The 23,645-nt window shown below is 32.7% G+C and overlaps 2 protein-coding genes across 2 annotated transcripts in view; both read left to right on the plus strand.

The window, feature by feature from the left end:
• Window positions 1-2: 2 nt before the first annotated feature.
• On the plus strand, window positions 3-1,189 carry ytr (yantar). The gene is made up of 5 exons (XM_065350947.1): window positions 3-197; window positions 286-393; window positions 485-559; window positions 629-714; window positions 810-1,189. The coding sequence occupies exons 1-5, from the start codon at window positions 154-156 to the stop codon at window positions 1,007-1,009; spliced, it is 513 nt and encodes a 170-aa protein (XP_065207019.1). The 5' UTR covers window positions 3-153; the 3' UTR covers window positions 1,010-1,189.
• A 977-nt stretch (window positions 1,190-2,166) lies between these two features.
• The window catches only part of LOC135836250 (mucin-5AC), a 172,140-nt gene continuing 150,661 nt past the window's right edge, over window positions 2,167-23,645 (plus strand). Inside the window, exon 1 of the mRNA XM_065350964.1 lies at window positions 2,167-2,738. Coding sequence (XP_065207036.1) covers window positions 2,678-2,738 — 61 coding nt within the window. The 5' untranslated portion in view covers window positions 2,167-2,677. The remainder of the gene's footprint in view (window positions 2,739-23,645) is intronic.

Raw genomic sequence — 23,645 nt, forward strand, 5'->3', positions numbered from 1 at the left:
GAAATTTGTTTTGATTTTTATTTTGCTTTCGCAAATTTTTCAAAATTTCTCATCAATTTCTGCATATTTGAAGTATTTGCTGAACATTTTTACCATTGTGTTGTGAATTCATAACATCGACTTGATCTTCACGAATCCACCTACTGATTAATTATGTCACCTCCTCGGAGAAGAAGCAAAGACAGATATAAACGCAGGTTGGTAAATCAGTTCATCAACAGTCACACATTATCATTCAAAGTTCATGATTTTAATTCAATTTTAATAATTTCATTCAATTTTCAGATCGCGATCTCGCTCTAGAGAACGAGAGAGGGACAGAGAAAGGGAAAGAGAGAAAGACCGCGATCGAGATCGTGACCGTGATCGTAGAAGACACGAAGCACGGAGCAGGTAAGCAGAATCCCATGATACACGTCATATTTTGTCATTTTTTCAAGTTTTAATAAGCTATGAATTAATTCTCGTCGTTCAATATTTTCAGATCTCGATCTCGTGACCGCACTCGACGACATCGATCTCGTTCGCCTCGTTTCAGGAGTCGGTCTCCTCGTAATAGGTATGGAAAAAGCTCATCATTGAACCTTATTTTTATCTGAACTTCTTTAACGTATGTGATTGATTTCAGATCATTTGAAAGCAGACGATCCAGAGAGAGGTCTAAAGACAGAAAACATAGTAAACAGTCAAGTTCATATGCTCCTCAAAAATTACGTTAGTATTTTCAACTTCACTTTGTCTATTCTATAGAAAAATTTTTACGTTAATCGTATTCTTGTTGTAATTAATATCGATAATGTTGTTTTTAGTTGACACAAATCTCGGAGATTTATCGAATGAAGAGAAAGAAATGATGAAAATGATGGGATTTTGTAATTTTGATACTACGAAAGGTAAAAAGGTTGAAGGCAACGATGTTGGAGAAGTTCATGTCATTTTGAAGCGAAAGTACCGTCAATATATGAATCGGAAAGGTGGATTCAATCGTCCTTTGGATTTTGTTGCGTGATTATTTCATGTATTCGTATTGCTAATATATTTATCGTTAGTTTTGTAAATAATTATATATTCATTGAATTTATTTTTAATTTTTATAGTTTATATCCCAAAGAATACGTACATCCATTTGACACAAACGTATTATTGTGGTCGTGTTTTTTACAAAATGAAATACAGATATTACGGTGTATTAAGACTTTGATTATTTAAAAATACTTCAACACGAATCTACTATGTAAGAGGAAAGCTTATTTTGATTTTGAAAAATTTTGAGAATTGTTGACAAAAATGAGAATTTATAAAATTTGCGATCTAACTTTTGTTTCAACTCCAAGTCGTGCTTGGATAATTCCTAGAGTTGATATTTCAGTCGTATAGTGTGGAGCATCCATTAGATCAGAAATCTATGTGGTCTGAGACTTTCACTCCATGATACAAAAGCTTCAACTTGATACATTCGTTGAATAGGTAGGTCTAGGTACATAATTAAAGTTACAAATCCACTTTGGTACATTGTTCTATGGTTGAGTCAGTTTTTTCTGGCGCAAATTGGCTTCAAAGTGTGTCCCAAGTTGGCATCTCTGATGTTTTTACGTTGAAGTTGATTTTACTCGAAAATTAATAACATTCACTTTCCTAGCAACTATTCACTTTTATATTTTCCAAGAAACCGAGAACGGTGAAAATTTTATTGAATAACTATCAAATAAAGTGCTGGTAATGTGACAAATTGAACAATACCTATGTCTGTCGTCAAGATGATGTGACATGAAGAGAATCTCTGCTTTCGAACAGTCAAAATCTATGTCTTCACCTTTATACCTACTGCACGTTTTTATATTTATTCAATCATTTTGCGTATTCATTACCTACTAGTTCCAAAGGTGTAAATTCTCATAGGCAGCCTTTGAATTGGAAAGCCTCAACCGTGAAATGATTTTACTAATTGCTCGCAATACGTCATTTGCATTTTGCATCAAGCAAACCAGCTTGAGCCTTTATTATTTCCAGTAAAATATATGATCTAAAAATTATTCCATGATCGCGCTGGAAGCTGCGAATCTGGAATCCTTGATCGTCAGATATTTCATAATGCAACACGAACGTGCTAGAGCGCATGCGCAAGCCGTCTACTTTCGCTTGTTGAAACGTAAACAGACTTCTTGTATAATGTGCGGGACGTCAGTCATCAGTGTGATGTTACGTATTGAATTGTGTTCGTCTGTCGCGATGTGATAATTTTCGTAAGAAATTTAAGTTCGCGTTCTTTTAATTGTGCACTGATAAGAATTGAAATTTTCGGAAACCCCATCTTAATTTAGAATGCATTCCATGTATCAGTGGTAATTGAAAATTTCCCAGTTATCTACCGGAAAGTTCTCCAGCATCAGTGGACAACTCGCCGACAACGTTTCGATATTTTCCGACACCTGTGGAGTGTAAATTCGAAGATCTTCAATCTTTATGAAACAAATAGTGCAAAAATCGTTCGGTATTCGTTATCGTTCTCGTTCGAATATTATTAATAATCAATAATAATTACATGAAATCGGTAACGTGATTGTGGCGCGTACTATGGTGTGTGAAAAATTCGTGTTTGTGCATTTGCAAGAAATCAACGACTTCAACAGGTAGTTCCAGCCATATTCCTCTGTCGAATTTCTAATTTGATCGAAGAATGCTGTGTATTGGTTTTTTGGTGCTGACTTCTGTCCTTTACACTGCGAATTCTCAACAAGGTAAACCGGTTTCTTTCAAATATTTTAATTTGCCATCGAAAGATGGTCTACTATACGGTAATCCAGTATTAGATAATCGTTTCGTAAACTGCTATTTGACATTTCCTCGTACTTAAGAAAATTATTTTCAAATAGTTTGGTATGGATTGTGTTTTCTTTTTCGGCGTTATGGAAGATTTTTAATGTCATCGCGACGCGACGCGACTGGAGAGTGGTATAATTAAACAGCATCATCTTTCCATCTTGGATCATTCTATATACATCTATAGATAAATACCGGATTTATAAAATACATCGTTTTCGGTCGATGATATCGAAAGACGGATTTAAATAGTTTGAAATGATACCTAATGTAATTTGCTCAAGGATGAATTATGCATTCGTTATAAGAGTTGAATGCGTTGATGTTGATATTATTGCATTTGCACCGGATCCAGTGATCGATTTTTTTGTACACCAAGAAGCAATTCGTTTCACTCTTGCATCAACATTCTGCTTTATTATGAGTGAATGGTTTTTATTTCAAATTAGCACCTGTCCGAAGCATTATAAAATTATACCTGTAATCGTGAAAATGAGATTTTGAGGTAGGTATAGGAAGTAGCTGGGGGTTAAATGTGAACACATTCAACTTATGTGCAGTTGCATTGGCAGTCAGGCAATCGATTGATTGGGCGTTAACTTGTTGAAAATGACTTAATGAGACATGTAGACACTTTTAAGATTACGTAATGACTAATTTAATCTGTTTAGCTACTGCTACTTTTATCCAATCTATTTATTGGAAGGGTCAAGGCTGTCAACCGCAATTTGGATAAAGTCTCTTGAAAAATCATAGAACTTTTTTTGTGAGTTATCGATGAAAAGGGTTTTTGAAATTGGTTAGGTAATCTCAGAAGGCCCTCTTGGCTGTTGAATTCACTTCAAAAGTTCCTTGTATGTAAGTAAAGTTCACTTCGAAAATGTCTTCGATAAAAATTAAAGAAATTGAAAAATTACTGAAGAATTACTTAGGTACCCAAGATTCACCAAACTTTGATTGGTGTGCTGAGGTTGTTCGTTGAAACCTGATTCGATGAGCAAAATTTATTTTGATCGTGTTGCAAAAAATCAATTCTTTCTCTTTGACAGTAAAGTAGCCAAGGGTATGATGAAAGGACCAATTACCTTCTCCAAGCATGATAAAAATTTGGCACAATAATCGCAGAATAATATAGAATAATGATCTTACGAATTCGTTAATCGAAAGTATTAGGTGCCCTAATTGAAAGCTCATTGAAAAGAAAAGTTGTCGCCTAAAGTTGAGCTTTATAACTTTTCTTTAAATAAGACTAGAACAAACCTACCTAAAAAGAAAAAAAAATGATAAAATTCTACAAAGTAGTGGAAACTTATGCTTTACAACTTTGTTTCTAAAATTCTATTCATTATCAATAATGTTTGGGTGTCCCCTCCTCCATCCTGAAAAAATTATTTAATGACAAAATTGAGAAGATTCTATCCCCTTCAACATGTGAGTAATTAATCGATTTTTGGAAAAATCAAGGTGTTCTATGGAAAAAATGAAGATAAGCAGAGCTGTAGTGCGTGAAATTTCGCAACCCTCAAATCCGATTGAGTTGAAATTTGACTCACTAAAAGAGCATGTCACACAGACCTCAGAACAAAATTTCGAGTAACCAAAGTTGATTTTGCGATTTCGAGCTGATCTGAAGCCTCCAGCAGAAGTTGACTTTTCTCCAGTAATTTTAAATCGATACAGGAGGCGTTGTAATCTACTTCAACAACTGCAAATTTAATGCTGTCAAAAATTCTACATTTTGAATCGATTGGGACAGGTGAATTGCAAATCCGAGGTGACGAGTTGTGAGGTGTATTTTTTTGTAAGTTGAAAATCTCTAATTTCAAATAAAATTCCAAAATCATTAAACTTTGCCATTTACTTGGAATTTCGTTTGCTTCTTAAAGTAGATCCTCCTAATCGATTGCTACCATTTTCGAGCAGATCTGGAGCATCCAGCAAAAGTTGACATTTTTTCAGTAATTTAAAATCACTCTAGAAGGTACTGCAAGCAACTTCGGCTGCTGAAACTTTAATCTTATCATTAATTTGACTGCTGGAGTAGAAGTTTTGAGTAGATAATTTGTTACAAAAATGACGATCTTGGAATTTAAAAAAAAAATTGAGATTCTCAACTTGTAAAAAAAATATCTACACATTTTCGACTCGTCATTTCGAATTTGGAATTCAGCTACTCGTACCATAATCGATTTAAAATGTCGAACTTGTTTCCACCATTTTCAAAAATTCGCAAAAAACCAACTTCAGTTTGTTCAAAATTTGGTTCTGAGATCGGAATGAGTAAAGGTTTGCTTTTTGAATTTTATTTCTGAAAATTGTCAACATTTCTCTCAAATTATGAAAAAATGTAGGCATTCGGGAAAAAAATAATTGTCTCGTTGAATTTCTTTCTATGTATGGTATAGTGATAAAAAACATGAAATTCTATTCAAAATCAATTTGCAAATATTTCAACGCCGGTAGACTACGTGATTCGCGATAGAATTCCTTAAATATACGAATTGAAAAAGAATTCTTCAAAATGATGATGATTGTGAAAACATTCACCCTCGTCTGTAAGGTATTTTCTATTTTTAAAGCAGTACATTCGATAAGGAATAAGGGAAAAAATTGAAATGTCTTTTCCATGTACCTAATCACATAAGGGAAAACAACTCCTCGTCTTCTAGAACATTTGTGGAACAAAATTCAAATACTCGGTTTGAATTTCATTACCTTATCGTTATCACAGCGCACCATTTCCTCAACGAGGTCCATTTGACGAAAACTTTTCCTATCTTATATATTTGTAGGTACGCAATACGCATACAATAAGACATTGAAATGGTATCTGTATCAGTTTCGCGAATACGTCGTGTCGATTTTTCCCCTCAAATTCAAAATCAGCGAATCTTTAAAGACATTGGTATGAAAAAAAAGAGAGAAAGAAGCAAAAAAAACGTAGAATTTGAATACAATAAGACGCGATACGATACGCTTATTATTCGAATTCCACGATGATGGTGATGGTGATGGCGGCGTCTCTTCATAAAGCTATCGTGGTATTTTAGGCCATGCAAATGGAGGTATTCGCGTTTAAATATTTTATACTCGTTAAATAAACCATTTTTGCTGAATAACCCTTAAGTAAATGTAGACTGAAACACATACAAGCTACCGCATTACGATTGAAGTCTATACCTACGAGATGTGAGATGAAACATTATACGTGGTAAAGATTTATCTTACAGTTTTAATTATAAATGAAATACTTACTCAGCAAAAAGTAAATATCGCTAATGAAAAGAGCTCGAGGTTTGCCAAAATTCACCATAAATAATACAAATAGTGTCGGCGGTTTCTTAATACATCGATTCTACTTCATTTACATCTCTAGATTTTCCTCTTCTTTCCTTACTCTTCTCCTGTCCCAAGTGACGATGTCGTATTCAAATATTTCACTCGTTGAAACAGAGGCACCTACTACCTGAGTATTTAAAAAATTTAATTTTCCACGCTTTTTATAATATTTACACGTGATTCGTATTCCAAACCGGAAAAAGGGATTTATTTTTACGATTTTATTGACATTTTTTTTGTATAGTATAGTAAACGTTGAATTTGTATAAGTTGAAAGGTGCTTTTTTACGTGTAAAAATTATGCTGCGGTTTTCTTCAGGTTTGTTTGGTCGCGTTGGTATTTTAATGTCGGTTGCGATTATTTTTTCATTTGGTTGACATTTTTTACCCCTGTTTGGATTGCAACGTGTATTAAATGTACGAGAATCGAATATTGAATTATGATGAAGCATGGTAGATGTAGGTACAAGGTAGTCTAATCATTTATTTGACGTGGAATTAATTTTTTACGTTTAAATTGAAAAATCATTTTGATATTTATTGTGAATTTTAATTGTTTTATCGTAGGAATAAAATCGATGTTTTTTTTTCTAGAAAGAATGCAGAGTAGGTACTTATTTTTAAAGGAATAAAAAAAACTTTTTCAAATCACACATTCAAATCCCTAACAAACCAAACTTGGCGTTTTTATGTCACTAGGATATCTGAATAGCATTTCACGATTTACAAACGATTTATGAAATTCTGTTTTGTACAATGACATCGTATGTATGTCTGCCTATATCGATTATGTCGCAGGTATATCTATTGATATCCTCAACACCTTTTTCTCTATCATGATTTCTGTAGGTATCGTTTGGATATCTAGAAAAATATATATTTTTTGCAATATCTCCAGGTTATTGTTGCTATATTGTGATGATTCTGTGTAAAAGTAGGGTCATCCTATAGATTTCCCAAGATATAGAACGATTTCTTCTATAATTTTGTTTTTGTTTTCTGTAACTTGTGCCTTGTGTAGAGATAAATTAGTATCAAAGATGGCTGAAAAGTGACAAATATGGTTTTTTATTTTCAAACTGTTCACCTGGGTGTTTCATGAGTGTGTCCGTTTTTTGTTTTTTAAAGATGTTGGAATTTTTAAGATGTGTTTTCTAAATTAGTGTATGTGTGTTTGTGTTTGATTGTGTAACTAAAAATGTGAAAATCATGAATTTTGGAACCAAATGAAGTTACTAATGTGAATTCCAATTAGACTACAATTTTGATTTCATTGAGGTACTTTATTTTACTTTAACTAATTATTTCATAATACCCCACTTGGCACAAGAAATAAATAATTCATCGCCGGCACCACCTCCCTGGGCCGGTGGTGCCCCTAAGTGAGGGTCCCTGGCTAGTGGGCTTTTGATTTTTAGGTTTTTAGTGAGCTGGATTTCTGCAACCTTTTGGCTATAGTAATGTGAAGCGAGTGTGAGAGGCTTGAGAGAGGTTGTTGATTTCAAAAATGATATGATTTTCTTGAAATAATTTATATGTAAGTACTTTTTTCTTGTCAATTTCTTGTGTAGAATTATTAAAATTGTATTGGTGTAGAATGCAAGTCTTTCAGCTAATACAGTGAGTTATAGAGAATAATTTTGTTTAAAAGAAAAGCTACTGAAGTGAATAATTATCTGTTATATCACTAGTGTAAAAAACTTTTCATAAATCAAACATTACTCTTTGTAACTCACTGTATTCTCTTTGAGACTTACATTCTATTACCAATGTGGTTTTGAAAATTCTATACAAAAATTCACAAGAAAGATATACATACGATATATTTTATGGACATCAACTAGAAATCTGACGAAATCTACAGACATAGGCTAGATATCCTGCGATATATCAAATGATATACCCTGGATATCAAAACTATATCCCTCAGATATCTATGTGGTATATAGTAAAGCAGTACGATGTCTGGTAGAAATAGCTCATCAGATTTCTGAATGTCTCTGAATATAGTTCAGATATAGACAGATTTACAGAGATTTAGCGATATAGGCGGACATTTTGCCATTGTATAGATATAGGAGCGACATGACATCGTTCTGCATAAGACATGGAACGATATCGTTTGGTTGTTAGAAGGTGGCGAATACCTAAAAAAGGATTTAGAAAGCGAATGGGTGACTTTTTTGAAAAAAAATTTTAATCACATCAGGTGGAGATTTCCTGATTTTTATTTTCAAGGAAAATCATTTTTGATAATCTAAAATCAATTCATCCTACTTCTCAAACTCATCCTTCTCCACTGACGACTGAAAATTGTAAATCATCGTCATGAATTTTATAAATAGAACGAACGAATGAACTTTAATCCATTTAATCTTTTCTGTAGGCAGAATTTTCAATAATTAAAAAAATACGCTGGTTTGCTCGTAAATTTTTTTGATTGCTAGAAATTCAAATATATACGTAGATTTTTTTTTAAACCAGCATTTCACCTCGAAAACTTCCGTCTTGCGAGGTGAAGTTAATGAGTAATTTACGAAGGAAAAAATTTGGTGAATCCTTTTTTTCCTCCCTATGATTCTATGCTTTCTCCTGCGTTTATGACGTTCGAAAAAACCTTGATAAAAAAAGTTACGTATTTTTTGCATCATTTAACGTGATTCATGAAACGTTGAGAAGTAGAATGATGATTTTTCTCCAAGCATTATGACGATTAGTAGGGAATATGCACGCTTATTAATTTCGTATAATAAGATACGCCCACCATAACTATCTGAACTCGTATTAATGAATGCATTTCTGCATGCAACACGAATCTTGTATAAAATATGATACAAGTAGTTGTCATTCAACACGAAATGTGAATATTGATCTATACAGTAGAAAAGAATAATGATAAAATTATTACTCCAGAGTTCAAACACTCGAGAAAATTTTCTATTCGTTTCACGATGAAGGCGAGGATCGCATTAATAAGCTATCTACTACATAAACTTGACGACGATAAAAGTAATCAGCGAATTTTTCCCCCAATTTTACGTGTCATTCATTTCAATCTATCGCAAGAGATTAGCAAAAAAGTAGCCAAGATTTTGAGCGTATCTGTAAGTTAATCAGCTGATATACATTTGTTGGCATTTCATTGTTTCAACCCAACACCAAGGTTATCGATATGATTAAAATACATTGGTCATCAAAGCTTCTTAGGCGTGGATATGGTCCGCAGAGTATGGCGAAGAGGATGAAAAAAACCTTCGCCAAATCCGTCCGTACTTTACCTTGAACCGATTTCTCGCTGTGTGTTCGCATCTCTCCATCTGATGTAATATCGTAATATGTATCATTAAGATGAATTCGATTTATGTTGCAGTTAATATCATATCCTCCTACATCTCAAGTACCTAACCTATCTATTTGACTTATTAGGTTAAATTATTTACTTTAAATGGGTTTAAATTTATGTTGATTTATTCCAACTTTTGCAAAGGTTGATGATTTCGTTTTGAGAAAGAAAAAATGTTAATAGGGTCTTTTTATGTTTTGGTGTAAAAAATTCAAAAAGGAAAAATTGTCGTAATTTATGGCACATGAGATTATTTCAAGGACTCTCAAAGTGAGATGTGATCGTTTGATATAAAGAAAATTATTTTTTCATTAATATCTCATTAAGGAATAATTCTCTGATTGTCGAATGTCAATTAATTTTTTTCCTATTTGAAATTTGGAAACCGAGCATCTCAACCAGCAGATGAATTTTGGAACTGAACAGAGCTAAATCGAAACAGCATACAAAAATGCTAAAATTCAGTTTTAAATTTTTGATGAATTTTAAAAATCAAGTGTGCTGGTCAAAAATCAAAAAAAATCAAAATTTTGCCAAATTGACTTAGAAAGCTGAAATTTGGTATGTACCCTATTTTCGAGCCCCTGAATCTATTGGAAACAATTTCGAACCATTTTGAGCAGTTCTGGAGCCTCCAGCTGGTTTTGGAAACTTGAAATTTCCACAAAATTATATACCCAATGACGTTGAAAAATTAAATTTTATTTTATGCCCTATCTTATACATGCCGAGTCGATTGAAGACATTTTTAAGCTGTTTTAGAACTTTCAGCGACTGTTTGGAAATTCCAGTTTCCTAAAAAAAAAAAATATAATCAGATCTTTGCAAATCAACTTTAGCAGGTATAAAATGCAATTGGGAGGTTTTACTGTTTTAATAGGAAAACTGTGTTGTAATTCTTATTTAAAGTATAAATTATTTGTTTTTATCAGATCTTAAGGTGTTTCCCATTCCTTCTGCCCCATTCTTCTGTCCTGCAGTGTTTGCTGGAGGAAAGACACTTCGTTTTTGGATCAACTGTGGAAAATTTGAGGGATATGTGTCCTTAAATCTTTACCTATATAGAGACACTCTTACGATAACGTTTCGTCATTAAAATAATTCCCCCAAAAAACACTCATTTTTTGACGTTTTTTTGCACCAACCTCAGCCCAAAAACATATCCTTGTCAAACATTTCAATTGACAGCATTTTCCCGATATATATATTCCACCATGGTTTCGAACTTATAAAACAGATTAATACATATTTTAAAAAGAAAAAACTATACGAGAAAGATTGACAAAGAAAAATGTAACACATATTGCTCGCCTCATATGTGCTTGTCCTTAATGGTTGGAGGAGCAGCGGGGTAAAAAAAAGGAATATACTCGGTGATATAGGTAGAGGTACCGAAGGGTAGAATCGCTTTACCAATAAAACGATGGAAAATGTGAAACTTCTCCGATCACCCTTAACCTAGTGTAGCGATAAATCTCTCGTTCATTCCAACCATTAGCATATATTCAATATAAATACGCGTACAAACATACGCAAACGTATAGGTACGCCTATAATACAGATTACGTATAGTCAAACGAATGCGTCGCGTCGTTTTGTACTCGTATTATAGTCTGTGAAAAACAAGGAAAACATAAAAACGATGGTAAAGTTTGCCGACTCAGGTACACTATACTAGGATCAAATTTGCTGTTTCATAAAATTAATGATTTCGAAAGAGGAACATAAGCTCGTTATACGAATAATATGACGCCTTGTAGTATATTCGAGCGTTGTTCCGTCATGTACACGCAGCCATAAATAAGATGAGACCGTATTATCATGTAAATTCTCATATCATTTTGCCGACACCGTCGGGGTAGGTAAATGTTTATATGTAGCTTACAAGAGTTTCCCTTTCGACGGAGTACGTAACGAAATAATGAATGTGGTGCGTCGAGTGTAATGTAATGTCTCTATGTGGAGGTACTTGTGATGGTTACCAATATATTAGCTATCTAGGTACTAGAAATACATACTCATCTATTCGTTTATGTTACCTACAAAGGCGTTGAATTTGATAAAATTACTAAATACTTCGAGGTTTTCAGTTTTCAAATCGAGAATGTCTGTTTTGAAAACACTAGGGCTTTGCTCAATACGGTCGTAACATTGATAAAATCGCGTGCTTTTTTCCTGGAAGAACTTTGTCATAACTCTACTTATATGTACTTATGTATCAAATTTCCAGTCCCAAAGTTGATTAGAGCATTTCCCAAAAATGAATATTGTACAAAATGGTCGAGTTTTCGGTGGAACCTAAAGAATGCTACGAAAATTGGAAAAATGAACTTGATGGGTCAAAATTAAATGAAAAACATTTTTTTGGTTGGTATGATCACTTGAGAAAAACTATGATGTTGTATTTATTTGAATTTTTGCCATGCCTGTGATGATTGCCTGTACGAAGAATGCTCAAAAATTTGGCTAGTTTGGATCAAAAAATAATTTTTTGGAATTGAGAATTTTGTTTCAATTTTTGTTTCAATCTACCTATTTCCATCGATATCATCCAGGAGGTTAAACAGCTCCTCTTATTACAAATACATAGATATGATGTTATTGGAAAATACATTTTCTGTTGTCACGTATTTCAATCTTCAATCAATTGTTTTTTATAAGTATACACGCGTGCAATACTCATTCCCATTACGTCAGTTAGAAAAACCTCTACGATATTGATTCATGTTAGAGATGGCCTTTTTTTATTGGAGAAGTGACGAGGTATAGTAATTTAATCATCAAAACTGGAATCACTCCAAATAGGTTTGGAAGGTTGAAATTTTGTACATAGGATGGAAGGTACTGAGTGTTCTTGAAATAGTTTTCAAGGATTCAGTGGACAGTACCTACCTATCTTTTTTGTTATATTTCTTCTGCCATCTCCTTCCCTTTGCTCCCTTCCCTCACCACCTTTCCTAAAAAATTTAAATTAGCAAGTCTTGTTTATTAGACAGATTTGGAATCAAGGGCTAATGGGCACATATTTTATTTCTTGTTTTGGGTTAATTTAATTTGATAACATAACATAGAATTGATTGGATTCAAAAAAAAAAAAAAATGTATGTAATTGAAACAGAAAATTGTAAATGCGGGCGATACAAATTTAAAATTGGATCATAACTTTTGAGATTTTTGAAAAATTGGCATGTGACCTGTCTAAATGAGTTGAAATTTCAGTAACAAATCAAACTTTTTGTTAAAAAATTTTCGAACTTTTTTGAAGAACTTCGAGCTAAAAATTGAATCATGATTTCTGGGATTTTTGAAAAAGTAGCATGTACATATTTTTGACTAGAATTTATTGAGCATTTAAAAATAATTTTGAGCTAAAAATTGGCTAAATTGTTAGGATTCACCGAAATTGATCTCATACAGAAAAACTCCAGCGATATGGAACCACCAAGTAAATTGAACTAAAAATTCAAAAATTGAGTGTGTAAATTAGTTCAGCTTGCTCAGTTCCTGACGCTTGAAATTTTCACGAGACATTGAAAATAATATTACAATTTTTTGTGGCACGTTTTTTCATTGAAACAAAAAATCTAACAATTAAACAATTAGCTCCATTTTGTCCTAAAAAATTCGGAATCCCTGTCTGTTTTATATTGGCAAAATTAAAAAATTTTTTGCATTTAGTCTAAGAATTTTTATTACAAAAGACGTATCGAAAATTTTGAAAGTTTTTCGTACAATTGAAAATAGTTTTTTTTTTGATTTTTTGGATCATTAATAATTGATTGAGCTGACAACGTTACCCTCTTCCCCCTCCCTCTCAGCATCTTGTTTCTATGGTAGATTTATCGAATTGAAAAAAAATTTGAGATAGAGAAAACCCATATTCTCGGGTTTTATCGCGCTCTCTCGTTTTATAAAATTCTACTTCAATGGAATTTGTATAGAAAAAATTATATTTTTTAGTTCTCACAAATTCATTAAAAACTTCAATAATTTTCAAATTTGAGTGCATTTTTTCAATTTTTTGGATCGTTAATAACTGATGATGAAAGACGCACATTCCCTTCACTTCTAAATTCTGCATTTTCGATTTTTATCATACTCCTCTCCCACCACTTCTGAATGTGATGCATTCAAAGAAAATTTTCTTGTTTGAAAAATTGTTGAGACCTTTTTTTCACAAATTTTGGACAATTTTTAAATTTATTCCTTATAGGTAGGTAAAATTTTGAAATTTCGGCTTTGATAATACTGCATTTACATTGAGTTTGTCTTTCTGTTTTCTAACTACACTATACCTTATTTCTTTGACAAGTTTTTAAGTCGAAAAATTAGGTAAACGTGAAAATGAAGAAGCAAACTCCAAACTCTACCGAGAAGGTAATATTTTCCCTGCCTACGTACTTGGCAGTGCCTCTTTTGAGTCTAAAATCGTTGTAAAATTGGGGTAAATTTTATCAGCGAATTATCTCCATAAAAAGACATCACCTCTTTTCGAGTTCAGTATGAAAATTTGTGCGAAGAATCGCTATTTGTATACGATATTATTCCACTTCATCGTTCAGTACCTACTTAAGGTTTTATGTATAACGATTAGTTTTATACGTATTTACAAAAAAGCCTACAGCGTTTCGACTTTCGAGCTTTATTTTAAACGAAACTCCGACGACGACGACGGTAATTTAAAATGACGATTGGAATTTTTGTATGTACGTTACGTGACACGTGATTAGGTATTTTGTAATTAGCAATAGTAAAGTCGAGTCGATGCAGCAATACATCCGCGTTAAAAAGACCATAGAAATAAGATTTCCATTTCATGCTGGGTGCTAAAACGTTTTAAAATTAATTTATCGAGTGAAAAACGGAAGTATTTGATGCGTCGTCGACAGAAGGTGCCGGCGTTATTTATCTGAATGAGTCGATTCTAACAGAATAATAACCGTGAGGGGTGTTTGAATACCTACCTATATAAAATAGAACAGAACAACCGAAAATAAATAAACGAATTGAAGAAATAATTACGTTGGAAGAGCTGCGTTATAGACGTAGAGCTTCCTGGTACCTACGCAAGACATTTCGCATATTGTCGCGGAACATTTCACGGTCCAGTTTGTTCTTCGTGTATATACAACAAAACAATAAAGTAAAGTAAATATTTAATTCTAGACTAGATTAGCCTACAAAGTTAAATTACCGCTTCGTGCAGTGTTGGTGTAATTACACCCGTGTGTGTATACTTATTACTTACGATGCTTATCATTGTTTTCGTTACATCGAAAAGACGCTAATTTTCGGATATATTAGAGTGTGACTATACGCGAGGGGGTTTTTAGAGATATCCGCGTATACGTGTGTATTTTACTTTACTATGGAACTGATTTTACGCATAATAAACGAATCGACACGATAAATAAGAAAGTACGCGGAGGTATTCTCTTGAAAATGAATGAAAATCGGCAGCACCTGAAAGTCGAACCGCATAAATGTCAAGTAAAAAGAGGTGATAGATCGCCCGATTATGTTCCACCTCTGTTGACGAGAATTTTACGCTTTTTATATAAATACAGATACATTATTGGAGCAATCGTTACGTTAATAACGCTTTGCCTAGCATATTTAATCATCAGATTGCTCGTTTGGCTGATGAAAATCCTCATATCTTGGATCATCGTGATCATCAAACGTCGCAAACTGCTCGACTATCCTTCGGCTACCAAGAGAAGATCGAATGCCGCAGATGAGAAAATCGACAGACGAGGCAAAAAACGTAAAGATAAATTAGCTGAAAATCGCTCTCGGAGAAGCCCATCATTCAAAAAATTAACGCGTAAACGTACCAAACCTAAGACTAGACGAGCATGCGTTTGCGATCGAAAAAGAAAGCGAATTTGCGTTTAATTGCCAGTATTACTAATACTGCGGCATTTTTTACAATAAAAAGTGTTAAATTTTCAGAAGCGTTAATTTTTCACGACCGTGATGACGATTTGTAATGATTTTGCAGTGCAATTTCAAATGATAAAAATCGATCTCGACATCTTCTCGCTAATGTTGCGTTGTCACGTTCGTACTGTGTTTTCTCTTGTTCTCGACGTCGAACCTCCAACGTCTCTCTATAGCTCTCTCGATCTCGTAAACTGAATAATAAACTACTTTCAGAGCCAGCGGTAATTTCATAACGAAAATGGATGGTATTTTTTTATACGACCGATATGGTACCTTGGACGATGCGATGATTTCCTTCAAAAGAGGTAATTTAAAGATACGACTTGGCCATGCAGGAATCACCGACGTTAATTTCTCAGCACAAATTATGTGCCCAGGTAATCAAATCGATTGACTTGTAGTTGGACATATGGCGATGAGAGTAATTTCGGGTAGCATTTGCACGGTGATTAGGTGGTTTGTAGAGAGAGGATGCTGGAGATTTAAATGATTTCTATGATGTGTTTGGTTTTTGAGACTTTTTCCTCGCTTTTTTTGATTGTTTTTTTCAGTGAGTTTTTGGAAAAATGTGTCAAATTATGAATAATTTTCAGCCTTTGATTAAAAGAAATTAATAAGTTCAAAAACATTTTTAAAAATAAAATTGTTTTGTCTTGATAACATTAGGTTTTCAATTTAATTCCAACACTTTTTTCATGATTTTATAAAATTTTTTTCATTTTTTCAATCCCTTATTTCGTTTTGATACTGAATTCTTCAATTTAAAATATTTTCAAAATCTTTTTTCATGTTTGTAAAGATTTTTGTTCAATTTTTTTCTACTCTTATCGAGTGAATGATGTTCAATTTTTCTGGAAATTATGATTTTTTTCGTTTTTGGGGCATTTTTTCGACTTGTCACAATGTTTTTGTACTGGGCTTTCTACGTGAAAATTTTTTTGAAACTCTTTGAAATTTCGGACACTTCGAAGGTTTTATTTCATTTCTTTACCTGAACAATTTTTTTGATTTTTCTTCGGTAGGTAAGTATATGTAATTTGAAAGAAAACTTCAATTTTTGACATTTCTGTTAAATATTATTTTTTCTGTCTTGATATACTTATTTGATGAATAATTCAGTCTTAGAAGTTTTATAAAAATTTTGTATTTTTGTTTTAATTGTTTTTGCATTTTTTTTAAGCTTGTACACTGGAAAATTTGAGAAATTTTTTAAAATAATTTTTATTTTTTTAAAATAATTTTTATTTTTTAAAATAATTTTTATTTTTTTAAAATAATTTTTATTTTTTTAAAATACATTTTTGATTTTTTCAAATTTTTAAATTTTGAAAACGTTTTTGATTGGTTATCTAAATTTTTGGCCATTTGAATTCTTTTCATTTTTTTCCAAATTTTTCAATTTGTTTTTTCAACTTTTTTACATTTTTGATAAACAAAATTTGTTTTTTAACTATCCCCTAAGTAGGCTATGTAGAGCCATATTTTATCTTTGAATCGCCTCGAAATGGTGTTTCGATAAAATTTTTGATTTTATACCTAATTTAATCCCAACTTTTTCAAGATATTTTCAATTTTTGAAAAATGTTAACGTTTTTAAATAAGGTTTATTTGACTTTAATTGGGCTAGTTTTTTAGTTTTTGGTTTTTGGTTTTTTTTTGAAATTTTTCCAAAACTGAAAAGTTTTGAATTCAATAATTTTTGGGGTTCAAAAATATATTTGTAAACCAAAATATCAACTTTCTACCTCAATTTTATCAGATTTTTTCATGGAAAATTGGCCTTGGAATTATAAAATTTTCGATGTGTTCTAATTCTAGAAATAAATAAATAAAAAAAACAACGAAGGCGGCCAGTAAAAAATTATTTAATAAAAAAAAAATGATTGGGGAGGCATAAGAATGCAAATAACCAACGTAGGTGGATCTGAAATTCTCAATTCAAGATGAAATTTGCACATTTTTCAAAATTGAGGATCTAATGTACAATGTTTTTGCTTTTCCATTTCCTTGAAAAGAATTGTTAAAATACTGCATTTTGAATTTTTCGGAAGTTTTCCATCCCTTTCAGTTTCCTCCATAGTTCAACCTTAATAAACGCCTTGGCCTAATGTATCTAACAACCAACTTCTCCTTTTCTAAACAATGCAACTGGGTAGGGTACCTCTACCTACCTATCTTCTTTTATGTTATTTTAATTCGAAATTCTTCTAAATATTCAAAAAAGTCTCATAATATTTATCTTACAAATCTTGTAGAAACTTTTAAATTTTCACCAAGTGCCTATTACAATGCATGGGCGAAAAAAAAGGATTAAAGCGTTTTAAATTCGAATAAATGAGATAAACTATTCAAAAAAAATCAACAACGCATAGTATAAATTATGCCAAAAATTTCTATTTACTTTCGAAAAATGTCGACTGTCATGTTTTGTGCGTCGAACTTTGTAACGTTTGCCTGATTTGCAATATTTGAGTAGGAAGATAAACTACTAATACGAACAAAAATTGGCATATTAATTATCAATGAATAATTTTTCTACCTGTTTCTTAAAAAAACCTGTTTTTAGTCAAAACTTAGCGTGTATCTATGATATTATTTAAGAAACTATGTCAAAACGTGCCCGCGGTCAATTCATCTGTTTTGTTGCGGGTATCTATACTTTCATTTCATCAGTTCTTGATGAAATTACACGTGCTTATGAAGAATCGCGAGTATTTTTTGTTCATGGGTAATTAAATCAATTCGCGTCGTAGAAAACTTGGTTGAGTTTGAAAAGAAAAAAGAACACGAAAGCGACAATGAAAACATCATAAAATACAACAATAAGACAACGGAAATGAAAAAATGAAATAAAAAAAGGAAACCTCGACGTAATAAATTTTATAAAAAAAAAAATGGAAGAAATTGTGTTGCTTGTAACTAACCTAAAAAGGAAATTCGTAAATCTCGAGCTGAATTGTGGTAAAAAAAAATCAGCTCCGAGAATTATATTCGAATCGGTCATTAAAATGGGACGAGCTTTTAAAACAAAAAATTAGATCTATGGGAGGTTGTGTGAGTGGATATTTTTTTAGTGAGGGATTGCGAATAATGATAAGCGGATAATGCGCCACGTGTATCGTACAAAGTGAAAATGCTAATAAAGTTGTTACACTTTAGTGCTGAAAATTTGAAGGAAAAAAAAGTTGTTATGAATTATTTATCTTTGCCAATGTAATACGTATAAAAAATATCCGGTCTAACGGCATGGCACTTTGTTCCCTAGATAAATTTCTTGACAAGCTTTAAAAAATTTGCTTTTTCAGCAAAGGTATATTCGTGTGTGTGTTTACGTTTAATGCGATCTTTTCTTTTCGTTGGAAATGTTATACGATGAAAAAGGTGGAGCTCGGGTATTTATTTTGTTTAGATATCTGCTCGGTTTACTCGTCGTCTATATACCTAGTTACCTATCTACCTAGTACCTACCTTTCTGCTGATTCGATGTACCTATCTTTTTATATGTAATGGCGAAGAGTTTTTATTTACTCGACTGCCAAATAATTCAGTTAGTTACCTAGCCTGTTTTTTTTTTAAAGAAATATTTCTAAAAAAATTATTTCTCAAGTTACCGCCACTTTTGCCTTGCGATGCTGATAAAAGATTCTTACGAGGTTGATTTTTCCTCGTGTTGGGCCAAGTTGATATATTTTTTATACTTTCTATTGAAAATTTAAGAATGTATTTAACTTCTTATAGGTTTGAAACGTTTTAAGGCTAATCTTTGCCAATTCTTGTTATGGTGAAGTTATTTTGAAAAAGGATTGCGATAAAATATATCGGTCGAGTTTACCTAACAATGGACTTTTTATTCGAGAAAACGTTTCCATATTATTGGGAATGGTAAATTTTTTATTTATTTTTTCGAAAGGTTTACGCGAGAAAAAAAGCACACGAGTACGAGCAAACGATTGAAATGGGCTTTTTTCCCCTTTGTTGTGTGATCGAACCTTTCAATTCTACGACGTTTAATTCGATATAAGCTACACTTTGAAATAGTCGTTTGAAAAATGGACAAATTTTAGCAATGTGTAAATAATTAAACAACCGAGCCGGCTGCTAAAACGCTACCAGATTGTAAATGGTCTTTAGATAAGCTGGCCTGGTTGTATGTAAATGATTTGTTGTTTTATTCGGCGCGTTAATGTGTAAAGGTATGTTATCGTATAGCCGAGACGAGGCTGAAATTTGCTCATTTACCATCATGAAACAAGCTTCGATAATTGTCAAGTCTGAAAACAGCGCGCGAAAAAGTTCACTGATTTGTAAATGGCGCTGCTAAACGATTTGTAATCGTTTGGAAAAGATTACTCGATGGTATTTCGACTGCGAACGAGCTCCGAACTGCGTGAAAAGACGGAAAAGCAACATTACCGATCTACTTTACAATAAATTCCTCTAAATTTCGAAACGTTTTCTTCAAAGCTCGAATGCGATGGTTGTAATTCTTATACGATGAAACGTCGTACATTTTACAACGAGTGTGGGCCTTTTTTTCCCTTTGTTTTTCTGCATAGGGATACCTATATGTTTTAGGGTTACGAAGGAGAAGGAGGATAGCTTGAGAAAAGTCTATTATTGTCACCGGGGTCCACTTGTTCGGAGCGTTCTCCGACTACGTCCCACCAAAAAGTGAATGTCGATTTACGAAAACAATTCCCAGATCTGAAAAATTTAAGGTATTTAGGTTCTCTCCACATATCGAAATTCGAGTCGTGAAAAATTTGGTTCACTGAAAAGTTCCACTTTTGTAAATCTAACGTACTCGAGAGGTTGAAATTGCCCCGAATTACCATACTTTTTATGACGATTCCGACCAAATTGTACAAACTTACTTCTTTATGTGGATTTCTCGAACTCCAACTACATGGAACAGGCGAGTAAAAAAACAAAAAGTCAATGGGTCAAGATGGTGTAGAATTTCAAATCGCGGTCATTCAAGAGGAAGAGAAAGAGATGGACGCGCTACATAGCTGGCACTTTCTGAAAGTAGCAAAAAAAACATGTTTTTTTCAAAAATGGTCCTATTTTAAGGATCCTTGGCTCACTTTTCCTGTGCTTACATGGAAAGTATTTCACTTGGTAGAAAAATTCTGAACTAGACAAAGTTGAATTGAAAAAGCAAGCAAAAATACATCGCCAGCCGAAATTTTGAATGCTTAAATCCGTTTTCTGATTTTTAGTGAATTTTTTTTTCAAGATCAATTTGTACCTACTAAAAATCGAAAAAATTTGAGAGGTACTCTATTTTTGGTCACTTTGGAATCGCTTAAAACAATTTCGAACCATTTTGAGCAGATTTGCAACCTCCAGCTAATTTTTGAAAAATGAAGTAGGAAAGCTAAAATTACTATAACTCATATAATTTTAACATACGGAATCGAGTACAGGTAATTTAAAGCTGTTCTGGTATCTCCAGCCATATTTTAAAAATCTCATTTTTTAGAAAGTTTCATGAAAACCGTTCAAATCAACTTCAGTCCATATAAACTCGATTGCATGCTTGTTATTAGTGTCCCACTTGACTCATTAGTTCATTACACACAATTTCTTCAAAATCGATTTCTGTCGGTTCAGAAACGTATGTTTCTCCAGCGATTTCATGATCGAAAATTTGAAAAATATAAAATTCCAAGCCGGCAGAAACCGATTTTGGAAAATTGGTGTGCAATTGGTCAGGTTGGGTCGTTACGCATTTTAAGTCTCTATACAGTACATTTCGACAGATTTGATGACATTTTTTGAGCAACCAAAATTTCTATAAAATTGCTTGAGGGTTTGGAACAATTCGAAACCAACTTCAACCCACTCGTCATGGTTGAAATTAGGGTTTAAAGTGAATTTTTGCTTTACAACTTCATTGGGTAAAATTTTGTAAAGAAATCTTCATTATTCAGAAATCTGCTGGAGGCTCCAGAACAGCTTAAAATAGTTCGAAATCGTTTTCAATCAATTTGAGAGGTCATTCAAGAATAGGACACCTGTCAAATTACAGCTTTTTGGGTCAATTTGGTAAAATTTAGATTTTTCTCTCATTTTCGACCTAAGTTGGATATTCATCAAAAATCGAAAAATGCTCTTCAGCGTCTGAAATTTTTATAATTAATGTAGATACATACTTAATTTTGCATGCTCTGTCGGTTTAAATAATGAACTCTTGAGATATCTTCGGTCTTATATTTAGCATGCTTTAAAAAAAAGCAAAAATATTTCTGTAATTTTTTTGAAACCGAGGACCCTACAAATAGGAGGTTTTTTTTCATATTATCTGTGTTGTTTAATTAGCCCTGGTTGGAACAGCGCAACGGCGTAAAAAAAGATAGAGTTGTTTTGTGCGTATATTTAAATGAGATATGGTATATTTTTTTCACACACAATGCTGATTAAAAGTATATTTGTATATACGGTTCGCTTTCTAAATGTTTTGTCATGGTTTAATTCTTATGCTGCTGTATGTTTGTCGAACTATTTTATGCGAATGGGTGTTAATTTGGTGCAATGACTTCGGTCTCTGAATTTGCATAGAATTGCCATGTAATTCGTATTTCCATTGCTTGCGGTTTTTCTGTGAGAAAAAACCACTTTGATGGATTTATACGTGTTTTACTTCATATTATTGTGTCGCTGCTGATGAAATCCGTATTATGTTTTTTTTCTCTCTTGCTGTGATAAGATTCGAATTTAAACTAAGGATTTTTTATCTTACGTTATTCGTGATTTTTCGTCAGATATACATTATTTTTAATAAATATAAATTCTTTTAGAAATTGCAGCTTGAATCAGTTTTTTAAAATTTGAATTGGTTTTAAACAATTTTCACTCAATTCAAATATTTTTGCTTTATTTTGAATAATTTTTCGGTTTTTAATTTTTGATAGTCTAAGTACCCACTTAAGTATCTAAACCTAAATCAGGAACGACTGTTTTGGGAATAAAAAATGAGAAAAATTGATACTTCCACAGTATTAGGTAATTGGTTTCAAAATGACTACTAGAAAAATAGAATCTTGGCTTGAAAAAATGAAAATTCATACTTTATATAAAACCTTACGTTAAAAAAATCGCAATCTATGTCTCCGCGGCGGTATCCATCATTCTGCAAAAAATTCGCTTCATTTCAGACGATGACTGAAGACTTGATTTTTTCATTCGAGTGATTTCTTTTCTTCTCGTCGCTGAGCCATACTAAAATGCAGAAACAGCAAAAAAAGCTGCAGCATTTTTAAAACGACGAAAAAAATAACCCGGTTTGTATAAGGAGCACATTATATCGAAGAAGCTCTCGGTGATTAAAAGCGACCAAGCACGAAGTAATTAACGGTATTTAAGCGATTTTTCATTGTGTTTTTCAATTTGGAAGATAAGAAGTACTCATATATTAAGAACTTTGGCGTCGTCAAAGAGGCTCGAATCAGGTCTCGAGTCGAGAGCGCGCTTTTGTAAAAAATGGCTTCTTTTATGTTTCGCATCACTTATGTGTGTGTGTATGAGAGTGAGAGAGAGAGAAACGCGCAGCTTCGTTTTATATTATGAACTCTGCTTTTACACGAAAAACTTAATTATCCGACTAATCGACTCTTTAAAGAAATCGATCATGGTTTAAATTGTTTACAAAGCAAAGCATATAGGTAGGCGAACGCGACGCTACCCAATGTGGCGGTAAAAGTTAGGTACCTGCGAGTGTCTTATATGGAAATTAAAATTCTCCCAGTTATTAACGCGATGAATAATGTTAATTTTCGAAAAACAGATTTAATCTATCGGCTGCCGGTCTTTATAGGTCAGTAGACTTATTTTGTTGAGATGGATGAAATTTTCTCGCGGTGTGTTTTGTGTTGTCACCGTGTAATTATTTCACTCGGTGGACGAACCAGCGATGAGAGAAAAAGTTTGAGAAAAGTAGACAAGTCTGGGTACACACTACACAGTACACATACATACAAGTTATACTTCGCTAGTCATCGTTTAAGTAAGCGAGGTAGCATTTAATAAATATAATTTTACAACCAAGAGGTAATGGGAGAGTGTAGACCAACCATACCGCGAAACGTGTGATTAATCGTGTGAAAAAAATAACGATTTATCAGATTCCACGTGTAGTATATTGGAATTTTGAAAAAACAATTACCAACTTTGGGTTAGATTTAGAAAAGTTGAC

This window comes from Planococcus citri, chromosome 2 (genome assembly GCF_950023065.1).
Source record: "Planococcus citri chromosome 2, ihPlaCitr1.1, whole genome shotgun sequence".
Lineage (NCBI taxonomy): Eukaryota > Metazoa > Arthropoda > Insecta > Hemiptera > Pseudococcidae > Planococcus > Planococcus citri.

Excerpts from the sequence above, each read along its gene's own strand:
- ytr (XM_065350947.1), top strand. The coding sequence starts at position 154 with ATGTCACCTCCTCGGAGAAGAAGCAAAGACAGATATAAACGCAG. Across the intron at positions 394-484 it reads AGACACGAAGCACGGAGCAG|ATCTCGATCTCGTGACCGCA; the intron begins GTAAGCAGAATC and ends CAATATTTTCAG. Across the intron at positions 715-809 it reads ATATGCTCCTCAAAAATTAC|TTGACACAAATCTCGGAGAT; the intron begins GTTAGTATTTTC and ends TGTTGTTTTTAG.